General features: G+C 30.9%; 1 protein-coding gene across 2 annotated transcripts; it reads left to right on the forward strand.

Moving 5' to 3' along the window:
* The first annotated feature begins 1,165 nt into the window (after positions 1-1,165).
* On the forward strand, positions 1,166-6,335 carry LOC115978564 (EKC/KEOPS complex subunit TP53RK-like). 2 transcript variants are annotated; one of them, XM_031100450.1, is made up of 7 exons: positions 1,166-1,311; positions 3,403-3,492; positions 3,788-3,901; positions 4,024-4,302; positions 4,423-4,536; positions 5,824-5,896; positions 6,050-6,335. In XM_031100450.1, the coding sequence occupies exons 2-7, from the start codon at positions 3,430-3,432 to the stop codon at positions 6,085-6,087; spliced, it is 681 nt and encodes a 226-aa protein (XP_030956310.1). In that variant the 5' UTR covers positions 1,166-1,311; positions 3,403-3,429; the 3' UTR covers positions 6,088-6,335. The 2 variants fall into 2 exon arrangements, with proteins under 2 accessions (XP_030956310.1, XP_030956311.1); XM_031100451.1 differs by lacking the exons at positions 1,166-1,311; positions 3,403-3,492 and adding an exon at positions 3,608-3,679.
* Positions 6,336-12,331: the final 5,996 nt, after the last annotated feature.

Genomic DNA, 12,331 nt, shown 5'->3' on the forward strand with positions numbered 1-12,331 from the left:
GTAAAACTTTGCAAAATACAAAAAGTAACAAATTTTACACATTTTGCCTCAAAAATCTTCCACACCAGGCATTCTAAAATTGTGCATATTTACACATTTACTATAGTAACTATATATATATACATGGTTACTATAGCTGTGTATACTATTATTTTATTAATTTCATATTTTGCATCTTTTTTTTCTCTCTCTTCTCCGTGCAAAACAAACTCGGTCTCAAACTTCTTCTCCCCTCATCTTCTTTTTCCTCAGATACACATAAACACACCTACACATAAACACATCCATATAGACAAATCAACACAGAGATACACAAACACATCCGCATGGACAAACCAACAAAAAGACAAATTGGTGCTGGTGTTGTTTGCTTGTGGATTGATGGATCGGTGCTGGTGGCGCTAGATTAGAGTTCGTGGGTCAACAAAAATGGGTCTGGATGCTTGTGAATTGTTGTTGGCGACAGAGATCAGTGCTTGTAAGTCAATGGGAATGGGTTTTGATGCTTGTGGATTGGTGCTAGTGGGTGAGATCAATGCTTGTAGGTTGATGTAGTCCATGCTTGAGGGTTTTGATTCTTGTGGTTCTTGTGGTGGAGATTGGTGCTTGTGGTGGATAAGTGATTTGACTATAAGTGGAAAAAGAAGAAGAAGATGCTTGTGGAGGAGGTATTTGATTGTGACCTTGAAAGGAAGAATGAGAAGTTACCGTAGAAGGAAGAAGAAGAAATAGAAGAGGGACAAAAGATTGGTACGAGAGAAGAGATAAGGACAAAGAAAAAAAAGATAAGTACAAAAGAAAAGATAAAAAGATAAGGACAAAATAAAAATATAAAATATAAAATATAAAATAAAAAATAAAAAATAAAAATAAAAAATATTAATTTTTAAATAGAGGGGATTGTAAAATAGATGAACTAATATGAGTAGAGTACTTTGGAAAAGTGGCAATGTAAAATAGAAAAAGTAGTTTTTTAGTGTAAAATAAATGAAAAAATTTGCAGTTACCCTAATAGTTAGGAAAATTACGAAAACACAAAGTATAAAGGATTAAAATGAAAATTTTAAAACATTGCTGGCCAAAATAAAAACAACCAAAATATAAAGGCTAAAAATGTATTTTAATCCACGTCAGCATTTGACAAACTCCTCGTTAATACCTCTACAATCTTTCAGAAAAATTAAAAAAACCTTAAAATTAAAAACCCCGACTGAGAAACCGCCGTGTCTGCTCCAACTCGCCAAGAAGAGAAGCCGCCGGAGTCTGGAAAAAGACGCCGGAGCCGCCGTTTTCCTGTGGTTTGGTCAAGAGGTTTGATTTTTTTTTTCCTTGATTTGTTCTTTTTTCCCATTTTGGATTTTGAAATATATTTGATAGTGTTTGAATTACATGAAAAACAAAAATAAAAAATAAAAAAACACTAACTGCGTCGATTTACCGTTTTAGCTTTGAAACCGGTGAAGAAAGTTGAGAGCTTTAACTGTTCCAGTCAGAGCACCATTGCAAATAATCGTTTTTAGCATATATATATTTGAGAAAGTGGGTTTAGATATTTTTAATTTTTTTTCCTGCTTATTCAGCTTATGTACAAGTTTTTAAAGCTTTACTTTTTCTGATGTATTTTTACCCAGTTTAATTTTTTTATACAAATAAATCACCCAAAATGAGTTAATCCCATATGAGCACTTGTGATACAGTGAGAGAATGATTTTGGATAGTATAGAATTGCGAAAATTTTGGTACTAAGGCTTTGTTTGTAATTGTTGTTGGGGTTTGATGATAACGGATTTGTGGTGTATGTGCATACTCAGAGGGGGGGAGTTGGATGGATTGTTTATTATTATTACACTGTGTTATTTGTAGTTTGGAATTGGAATTGTGTGGTTTTGCTTGTTTGAGGACAAGAGCGGGGTGGTTGACTAATTGGTGTGTTGGAAGAGATAATTTGGTAAAGATGTATCGAAGTGTAGAAGGTGAATCCTTTATGTTTAATGTGATATATCTAGAGAGAAAGGAGTGGACTTGCTTTTAATGGAAGAGAGTTATTCATAGGAAGATTGAAGCCGTTTGGTCCTAGCCTATTTGTAATTTTTTGGAATTTTTAGGGTATGTTTGGTAACTGATTTTTCTCCTTATTTTTTGTTTCCAAAAATAATTTTCTATTTTTGGGACTAAAAAACTTGTTTGGTAACCCAAAATAGACAGAAAACAAAAACTATTCTCAAAACTCAATTTGAGAAAAAATTGAAAACATGCAAAAGACTGTTTTCAATTTATAGTTTTCAAAAACCAATGAAAATACGTGTCTAATTTAATGAATCCGTCTCATTTAATGAGTTAGAGCCAGAGTTCAAATCTTAATAACAACATATTTTAGTATTTTCTATTTTTTCTTTAGAAAACTATTTATATATATAATTTTTATTTTATTTCAACTAACCAAACATGTTTTTGATTTCAAAAATACAAGAAAATTGTTTTTTCTTTCTATTCCCAAAAACAAGTTTTTGAAAACAGAAAACAAAAACTATTACCAAACATAGTTAGATTCTTTGCATTTTAGGTGTTAATTTTGTGGCAGGTGGGGTCGGTTGCCCATTGGGTTTACTAGCTAGAGGCGAGTTCATAGGGCTTTTCTTTAGAAAGGTTCCCTACGTTATCAAAAATAAAAAAAGATGTTAATTTTGTGCGCGTTACTTTTAGTTTACATCCTGTGTGTTAGGTTGCTCCCATTTTTGCACCTTTTAAATGAAATTTGTTATGAGTTATAAAAAATAAAAATATAGGGGTTCCTTATAAAGAGAAAAACCGCCAGGGTAGCAAAGGAAGTTCTGGCTCTCATTCATTTCAAGTCTTTGACTTTCCTCATTTGAACTTTAAATATGCAGTTTCTTTATGTGTTTTCTATGTTGGCTTTGACTTTTGTGAATCTTGTTTGGAATGCAAGAAATTGTAATTGGTTTGTATATGGACACTTAAACTGTTCATTATAGTCTCATTCATTTTTAGTTGGTGTTTGAAACCTTATGGTGTTTATATGCAATGAGTTTACCTCAGTCTCATCTATTAACTTTATGTTGTCAAATTGGTCTCATTTTGACTGGAAGTTAGATATCAAACTTTTTCTTCCATGCTTTACATATTTTTGTCAATTTCCATACCATGTCTTCTGTAAATTACTTAAATAACTTTGTTGTCAGTTTCCATACCATGTCTTTTGTACATGACTAGAATTACTTTGGTCGCTCAATTGAGGCACAAGTGGATTATTGTTTCATTGTGTTTTGAGTGCTTCCTGTGATTTGTCATGTTCTATTTATCATGTTAAAAAAGACCAAAAGAAGAAACTGATTTTATTTTATGATTTTTTGCCCCTCTTCTAACTGATAATTGTCTGTGCAGAATTTTGGTGCTGTGGTGTTTTTTATTATGGAGATTAAGACAGATGTAAAAGAAAGCTCTCTCATTCTGCTGAAGCAAGGAGCTGAAGCTGTGAGTGCAGCTACAATTTAAACTTCTCAAGGCCTTTTGGTCGGTTTTACATACTTACAACCAGTACAGAAGAAGACATACGTCTTAATTTTTTTTCCCTATTTTGTGTGGAAAATATGGGTTCACCCCCCTCCCTCAAAGTTCCTTGCATTTCTGCCATGTTCAATTGAATAAAGCTCACTCACTAGTAATAATTAACTCGCCTGGTTTTTCATTTTTGCATGAGCCATTAGAAGAGAAACTTTGACCATGTGCAGTTTGTAATTTTTATGCTGATCTTGACATTCCTTTTCAGAGAGTTTTTGAGTCAAATTTTGTGGGAAGGCGGTCTGTTATTAAGGAACGTTTCTCAAAGAAGTATAGGCATCCTACTTTGGATTCTAAAATAACTCTTAAGCGCTTAAATGCGGTAAGTTTTTTTTTTTTTTTTTTTCTTGCTTTGAGACTACCTTCCACTCTTTCTTCCATAGTATCAATGAATCAATGTGTTGCTTATTGTCTATGTCTTCTGTAAATTTATTGTTGAAACAGGAAGCCAGGTGCATGACAAAAGCAAGACGACTTGGAGTTTCTACTCCAGTGTTGTATTCTGTGGACCCTGTGCTGCACACTCTAACGTTTGAGTATGTGGAGGGTCCTTCTGTCAAAGACATACTCCTTGAATTCGGGTCACATGGTATTATTGAAGAGCGATTGGATGATATTGCTTTACAAATTGGTGTTGCAATTGCAAAATTGCATGATGGTGGTCTCATCCATGGTGACTTGACCACATCAAACATGTTACTTAAGAGTGGTATCAACCAGCTGGTGAGTTCCCTTTTCTTCTTTTTTCATTTGGTATTGGAAATTTCCCTTCGTCTTTATCTTACTTTCTATGATTAAACTTGCTCTAAACCTGCATTTACAGTCCATTAATTTCTTTTGTAGGTCCTTATTGACTTTGGTTTGAGCTTTACTTCAACCCTTCCAGAAGATAAAGCTGTTGATTTATATGTACTTGAACGAGCTCTGCTCTCCATGCACTCTTCATGTGGGAATGTGGTAAGTGACGTAGTTTTCCTTCTCTTAATTCTAGTTTTTCTTGTGGTTTTAGATTGTAAAGAGAAAATGAGAAAAAGAACTGAAACTCAGAGACTCTTATGAGTGTTCGGCATTGGGAAGCCTGGTGCAAGATTTAATGTTATTTTAAAAGCCAAATTGGACTAGGTGGTTTGATTAGTTTGACTGTGACCCACCCACAAGTTGGTTTTCTAAGGGTAAAATCCAGGACCATCCATAAACTTGGTGATACCATTCTGACCAGTGGGATCATCCGACCTATAAACATTTTGAGGTTGAGCAGCTCTTTTGGATTGCAGGTTTTTATTTTTTTTATTTTTATTATTTTTTTTGGGGGGGGGGGGGGGTTGTGTTGGGGGCATGTTTAAAGGAGGCTCGGCGTGATCAAGTGTGCCTTGATCATGTGCTTGTAGGCCACAGAGAGTAATTTCCACTCCTCCATTGTCATTGGCTCCATGAACTCCACCATCCTTGTACAGCTTTTCCATGTGCATGTTCTCATTGTGAGTTGAAGGTGTATCATCAGCATTGTTGATTCAGCAAGGATAGAGATATAGAGAGAATCAGCAATTAGATACCCACATCTGGAATGGGATTTTTATTTTTTGGGGGGGTGGGGTGGGCTTTATTTCATGACTGAACAAGTAAGCTCATATTTGTCAAAAAGCAAATTATATTTTGAGTCGAATTTTTTATTTGTGTGTATAATGTTGTGTATCATACGGTATATGAACTCTCTATAAAATTTATATATATATATATATACTTTTTCTTTTTTATTTAAATTTATCACTTAGTCATGTTTAGAGCATTTCTTACAAAATTGCATTTTAAATACATTATGAGCATGATGCTTTTGAAGATGATGAGAATCTGCTATATTTTTGAGAATGAAAACAGCATAGAACTTCTACGACCATTACATATCAATCTATTTTCTTTCTTGATTTTTGTTTATTTTTACATATTATCATTTCTTAGGGACAAGATATTAACAGTGGATACTTCATGGTATGCCTTATTACCTGGAAATGGATTTTTATGTGAGAAACAAGTTCAGTTTTTAGAAAGTTAATTTATTCGTGTTTAATGCATCATTTTCTTTTTTGAAAAATTACTCCTGACAACAGAACACCGAATCCTGCAGTTTTTCTGTAAATGCTTTTGATTTCTCCCCCACCCCCTTCCTTCTACCCTGGGCCGCCTAATGTTATTATATTCATGCTTTCTGACTGGGCATTGACTTCTTCATTGTTGCACCTTGAATAGATGGATCAGATACTTGCTGCATATCGGAAGTCCTCAAAGCAGTGGTCATCTACACTGAACAAGCTTGCTCAAGGTGTGGCCCTCTCCTCCCATTTGTTTTGTTTTGTTTTGTTTATTTATTTATTTTTTTAAATTTTTAAAATTTTTTTTTTCTGCCCTATTAGGAATTAATAATTTTTTCTTATTGCATTTGATGGTTGCAAACTTCTTCTGCTATTTATTGTAGTGCGACAAAGAGGACGAAAGCGGACCATGGTTGGATGAGCCTCCTTCAAATTTCTGTCCCCACTAAGGTAAAAGAGTAGGAAGTTCTGGTGGAGAGGTGAGTTTTATGATTTATTTTTTTTGATAGGTGATGGAAACTTTATTGAAAAAGGTACATCGTGTTCACGATTATGTAGACTCTGAACTTGGAATGAGTCTTATGATATAAATTAACCATGTGCTATATTTAGCAGCATATTGCACATTGTCACTGTTATTTTATTGAAATGCAAATGGTTTTAATTTCCCACCCACAAAATGTGAAACATTTCCTTTCTGGGATTAAAAGGGTTGCTATGCTCTTGCACAAACATTTCCTTTCTTGACTCTGACTATCAGGAGTAAAACTTTGTATAAGTGGACTACAGTTCCATGGTTGATATGAAATTTAGCCACTTGCTCTGAAATTGATCTGGGATGCTAGAAAGAATTGATATATAACTCTAGGGTTTGTTGTTGTTGTTGTTGGTGGTGGGAGGAACCCTGCTGCGATAATTACAAAACCACATGGAAAAAAGTTATTTCTCTTTTGCTTATATATAATTTTTTGGATTGTGATTCAAACTTGTTAGGATGAGTCCCACATCAATTTCTTACCCAAAATTTCAGTCTAAATTTGTTTCCTTCATTGATATTACTCTTCTAGTTATCTACCTCGGGCCATATATTTACAGGAGTTATGTTTATTTGGAACCCATTTTCAACAGTAAATTACTCAAGATCATCATTCCTATGTAATACTTGAGTATCTTCTCTCAACCATGGTAATTTAATCCTCAAGATCCATGGGTATTGGCAAAATTCTTGTGTTTCATTTGGGTGGTAGGAGATGATTACTCAAAATGAGAGTGTAGTTAGATGGCACGGCTTAAAATTTCCTATCGAGTCAGGAGGTTAAAGGTTCAGGCGATTTTCTTATGGATGATCATTGTCTGTATGTGATAGTAATTATTTTATTTCTCACTTTGATATTGGAGAAATTTCTCATAAACAATAATGTATATGTATTTTACATATTTATGTAAAACTTTTCCGTGCATGCAGATTAAAGCCTAGTTTTAACATGAAGGTGAATCTTACCTATAGACTATAGTATAGATCCTCTAAATGGAAGTCACTCTTATATCATAAAGAATTGTAATGCAATGAATATCCATAAACCCTTTCACCCAAGTTAATATGTTTTGATCACTGAGGGACCTCTCAATTCTCGTACAAGATGAGAAATGCAAGGCAATCCGGCTGTACAAAGAAACCAAATGGCCTGGCCAGAAAATTATTAACCATAGGAAGGAAAAAAATTGAATGATTGACAAATGCTTCTTTTGCCAGTGAACATGCACCAAGGAAAAATCCAAGAGGTAAATAAATAAATATCAAACCCAATATTTCACGATGTTTGTCGAGGACTAAATTGCAGCAAATTGTAATAATTCATATATTACAATTAATCAAATCTTTATTCATTGCCACGCAACAGCGGACATAAAAGTTGTTCACATGTGGAATATAAAATAGAACTAACATTTTAAATCAAAATTGAGAGGAAAATGTCAAAAGACACTATAATTCTAGGATAATATGTTTTTTTAAAAGTTTTTGTCAAATAGGTTTCTTTCAAACTTATTTGGGGATAGATATCCTCTTTGTTTAAATTTTAACAAAGTTAGTTAATGAGCAAATACATAGTATGCTAAAAAGTTATTATAGATGGGTCTACAAATTTGAAAATCAAATTAATTATAACAATTAATCCTGCTAAAATTTAAATAGAGAGTAAACTGAACGATGAAATTAATTTGATTTTGAAAGTTGAGACTTGAGAGGCTAAATAAACATTATTAATAATTGAGAAACCAAATGAAACTTTACCTAATAATTTGAAGGTCCAAATTAGTAATTTAGTCTAAAATTTAATACTTCCATTTTGAGAGAGTTGAAAAGCACCATTTCGTTGAAAGGTTCTATACATCTGTCCTTTCTCAAGGCATTTCTTTAGATAAAGACTCTGTTTTTTTCTCTTTTTGGATGGTAAATATTTCTCATAACATGGACTGCGAATCAAACCCCATAAGCGGGCCCACCGTCCCATAGCATGTTGCCGCCAGAAATATAACCTCGTATTTCTTCTATAGAATCTCCTAGTTGTTCCAGAGCAACTACAAAGAGATTCTTTAACCAGAAAGAATTCAGTTCCAAATTCAGTGGTTTCAATAAATCCCCTACAATGGTTCATCTTGGACCAGATTTAGAACTATTCTCAACGGTGAGGAAAGTTGTTTCTATTCCAGTTGAGATCTTTTATTTTTTAAAATGTTGTTGACACGCTTAAAAGCATGAAATTTTTTGTGATTATTCTTATAGTAATATTTTGATGCATATGAGACATCCAAAAGCTTAGATAAAAAATTGTGAACTATCTCAAACAAAAAGGGAAAAAGTTTATATATATATATATATATATAATGAAAAAAATTATTTATTTATTGGGATTGTTATGGTAATGGAATGACACCAATAGATATAACACTTTGTTTTTTTTGATGGAAAACTTTGTATAAAGATAGTTTTCAGTATTTTCTAGTATTTGGTAATAAAAAAAAAGAGTTAAAAAGGAAAACTATTTTTGATCAACAAAAATAATATAGTTTATTTTTTGAGATTGTTTTCAATTTTTTTTTTTGAAAAACAACTTTATTTTACAACAAGCTAATTAAGTAAATTTAGGATTAAAAGATTGATTTTAACTCATTTAAGGTTGTTACCAAATATAGGAAGATGAGATAGTTTAATAAAAATTATTATTTTTTTAAAAATGACTCATTTTAAAAAAATATTATTGACAAAACAAACAAGAGTGTAAGTATAATTGTCAGTGGACGAGGATGTTGCGTGGGCTAGTCAAATTAGGTTTGGGTTATGCCTTAATTTGATTTAGGCAAGTCCTTTAGAGCATTAGTATTGGCGGTGCTAAAAAGTTATATTACTATTTTTAGCACTACCAAATACAATTTATGACTACATTGGTGAAGCCAAAGACAAATAATTTGGCTCAACCACTACAGTGCACGACCACTTAAAAAAAAGTATTATTAAATTGTGTGTTCACATTGTTTTATATTAAATATATTATTTTATTCATATGTTCACACTGGTGAATATATTATTTTATTGTAGTGGATATATTATTTTATTATTTTGTTTATATTATTTTATTGTGTTAAAAGTTAAAATAAAACCACTGATGTTGGGAGTTTTGTAAAGTGAGAAGGTAAAATAGATAAAATAACTTTTTTGTGGAATCATATTGCTAAATTTATGACTCTACCAATATGAATGCTATTAAGGTTTTTTTTTTTTTTTTTTTTTTTTTTTTTTTTTTTTTTTTTTTTAATGGGCAATTAATATTGTACCCATTTCACCTGGCTCCACAAGTCTTCACGATTTTTACTTAAACTAGTAAGGGTTGCACATGCAAAGTGAAAAAATTTTAGATAGAATTTTTTTTTGAAGTAGTATCAAATCATGTATTAAAACTTAGAATAGTTATTTAACATATGGCTATCTATTTAGTATGATAATTTCTTAGAACTTATATACCAAAGACAATATCTATTCACAAAAAAATTCTACTAAGAATGATAACTAATGTTGTCATCTTCCAACAATAAAGAACTAAACATGTAAAACTTTTCCAAGCTTTCATTACATTGTTTTAGGATGTTGTACCAAACATGTGGAATACATATTCAGGGTTCTATTACTATAGGGTTACCAAACAACTGAATAGGAATAATTATTACATTACAGCATCTTCCATTCCTTGTAATAGCTATTCCTATTCCTATGTAATTATCATTACAGTCTACCAAACGTGCCCTAAGTTTTGATAAAATATTGTCACAATATATAAATTTTTGCAATAAATGATGACATTTACTACAATTAAAACTCTTCATCAAATTAAATACCTACAACCATTTGCAATGAATATTTTGTTATTCATACTTCCTTCTTTATCATTTTATTTTATGAGCCTAACTACGATACTTAACTTACTTAATTTTTAATGAAAACCTTTTTAAGAAATAAAAGAAATAAAGAAATAAAAAAAATAACAAAAGACATATGTCATTGAAGTTTCTATTAGATAAAATTATAAATCTAGATAGAGATTTTTAAATCTCTAATAAATTTGCGTTCTCTAGGTAACAAATAGAATACCATAGATCACCATTTTTACTTTTTAAGTATGACTAACACATAAAACCTAAAATACACAAAGAAAATTTTTGGGACATTAAAATTTAGAGCGGCATTTTAGATATTGCACAATGAAATGTTCTAGGAATCATAAGATTTTGTTAGGAATTTAATTAAGAGAGTAACAGCAAGGACTATATGCTTGTGTACAAAATACAAAGGAGGAAATTGTTCAACTTTAAAGTTGGGGGATGAAACTACTCCAAACATAAAGGGGGAAAGTACTTTTTTCTATAATTTTTTTTCGTTGGTAAAACTTTGTGTTTTTTACTTTTAACAATGTGTTAAAAAAATCCAAGAAAACTGTCCGTAAAACTATGAATTTTGGCTCAACAAGTTTTCTAAACAAAGAAAAAAAAGTTAGGGGCACAATAAATGTCACGATATTTTCTCAATATCTTTATTTTAGCTATGGTGAGCTCTGGTATGATATTTTATAATTTTATTTTAGAGTAATACTACATCCACAACATTTTCACAACATATCCTAGATTGTAAATTGTTATTGATTTTTAATTGGGAAAACCACTTTAAACTATGCATAAAAAAAAAAAAAAACCAACTGAATAAAATTGTGTGAAACAGTGAATTTTTGCTCAACAAATTTGATTAAACCAAAAAAGAAGTCTAGAAACACAATAAAATGTCACAATATTTTTACAATACTTTTATTTTCAGCCGTGGTAAATTTCAGTTTGATATATTATCATTTATTTTATAGAAATGCTATCTTCGTAATATTTTCATAACAAATTATAAATGGCAAGTTGTTACTGATTTTAAAATGGAACATAACTGATATCACTTTTTTATCCATCAATAGTAGCTTATCACCTACGATTTGTTGTGAAATTAATGTGAAAATGTTGTGGATTTAGCAATTTTTTATTTGATCTATAAGAAATTGAGATCTCAACAATTGTGAAAATATTGTGATAACAATAAATGTTACAACATTTTCACAAAACATTTATTTTCAGTTATGGTTGATCACATTCTCATATTTTATTGTTTTATTTTGACCTATAAAAAATTGACATCTCAATAATTGTGTATTGTGAAATATGTTGTGTCAATATAACAATATGTATGTCAGTTCATATAAATATTTTAAAAAAGAGCACAAACCGATAATCGGAGAAAAAAGAAGAAAGGGCTAATAAAGTGATGAACAATATATATATTGAATAAATCAAAAAGTATTGTAACTACTACAGTAGCTTTTACACATTCACACAATAAATGTTACAACATTTTCACAAAATATTTATTTTTAGTTGTGGTTGGTCACAGCCTCATATTTTATTATTTTATTTGGATTTATAAAAAATTGACACCTCAATAATTATGAAAATATTATGAAATTTATTGTGTCGTATAACAATAACTTTATTTTTAGTTGTGGTTAGTTCCAGTATGATATTTTCTTTTGACCTATAAGGAATTAACATCTCAACAATTGTGAAAATATTGTGACAATTTATTGTGTTAACTAACAACTATATATATATATATATATATATATAAAGAGTTGACTGAGAAATATTACCCAAAAAAAAAGGAGGCCAGTGAACAGTGCAAATTGAACAAATCAAAAAAAAAAAGTAGCTATTATTATAACTTTATGGCATTCACACTTTTGTTATAAAAGTGTTGTGAAAAATGTTATGGATGCAGCACTTTTTTTTTCACAATAACTTTATTTTTAATTGTCGTTGGTTCTAATATGATATTTTATTTTGACCAATAAAGAATTAACATCTCAACGGTTGGGAAAATATTGTGACAGTTTATGATATCATCCGAAGGAGAATAAAAAAAGAAAAAAAAGGAAGAAGAGGGCAGCTAAACAGTGCAAAGGATTGAATAAACCAAATGATTGTAGTTTTCATTGTGGCGATAGCGCATTGGCGCTTTTTATATATAGAAAAGAGGCCAACAATAAAGTCTTTTTGAGTGTTCTGAGGTTTTAAAGAGTCTC

The sequence above is a fragment of the Quercus lobata genome, chromosome 1 (genome assembly GCF_001633185.2).
Source record: "Quercus lobata isolate SW786 chromosome 1, ValleyOak3.0 Primary Assembly, whole genome shotgun sequence".
Classification (NCBI taxonomy): Eukaryota; Viridiplantae; Streptophyta; class Magnoliopsida; order Fagales; family Fagaceae; genus Quercus; species Quercus lobata.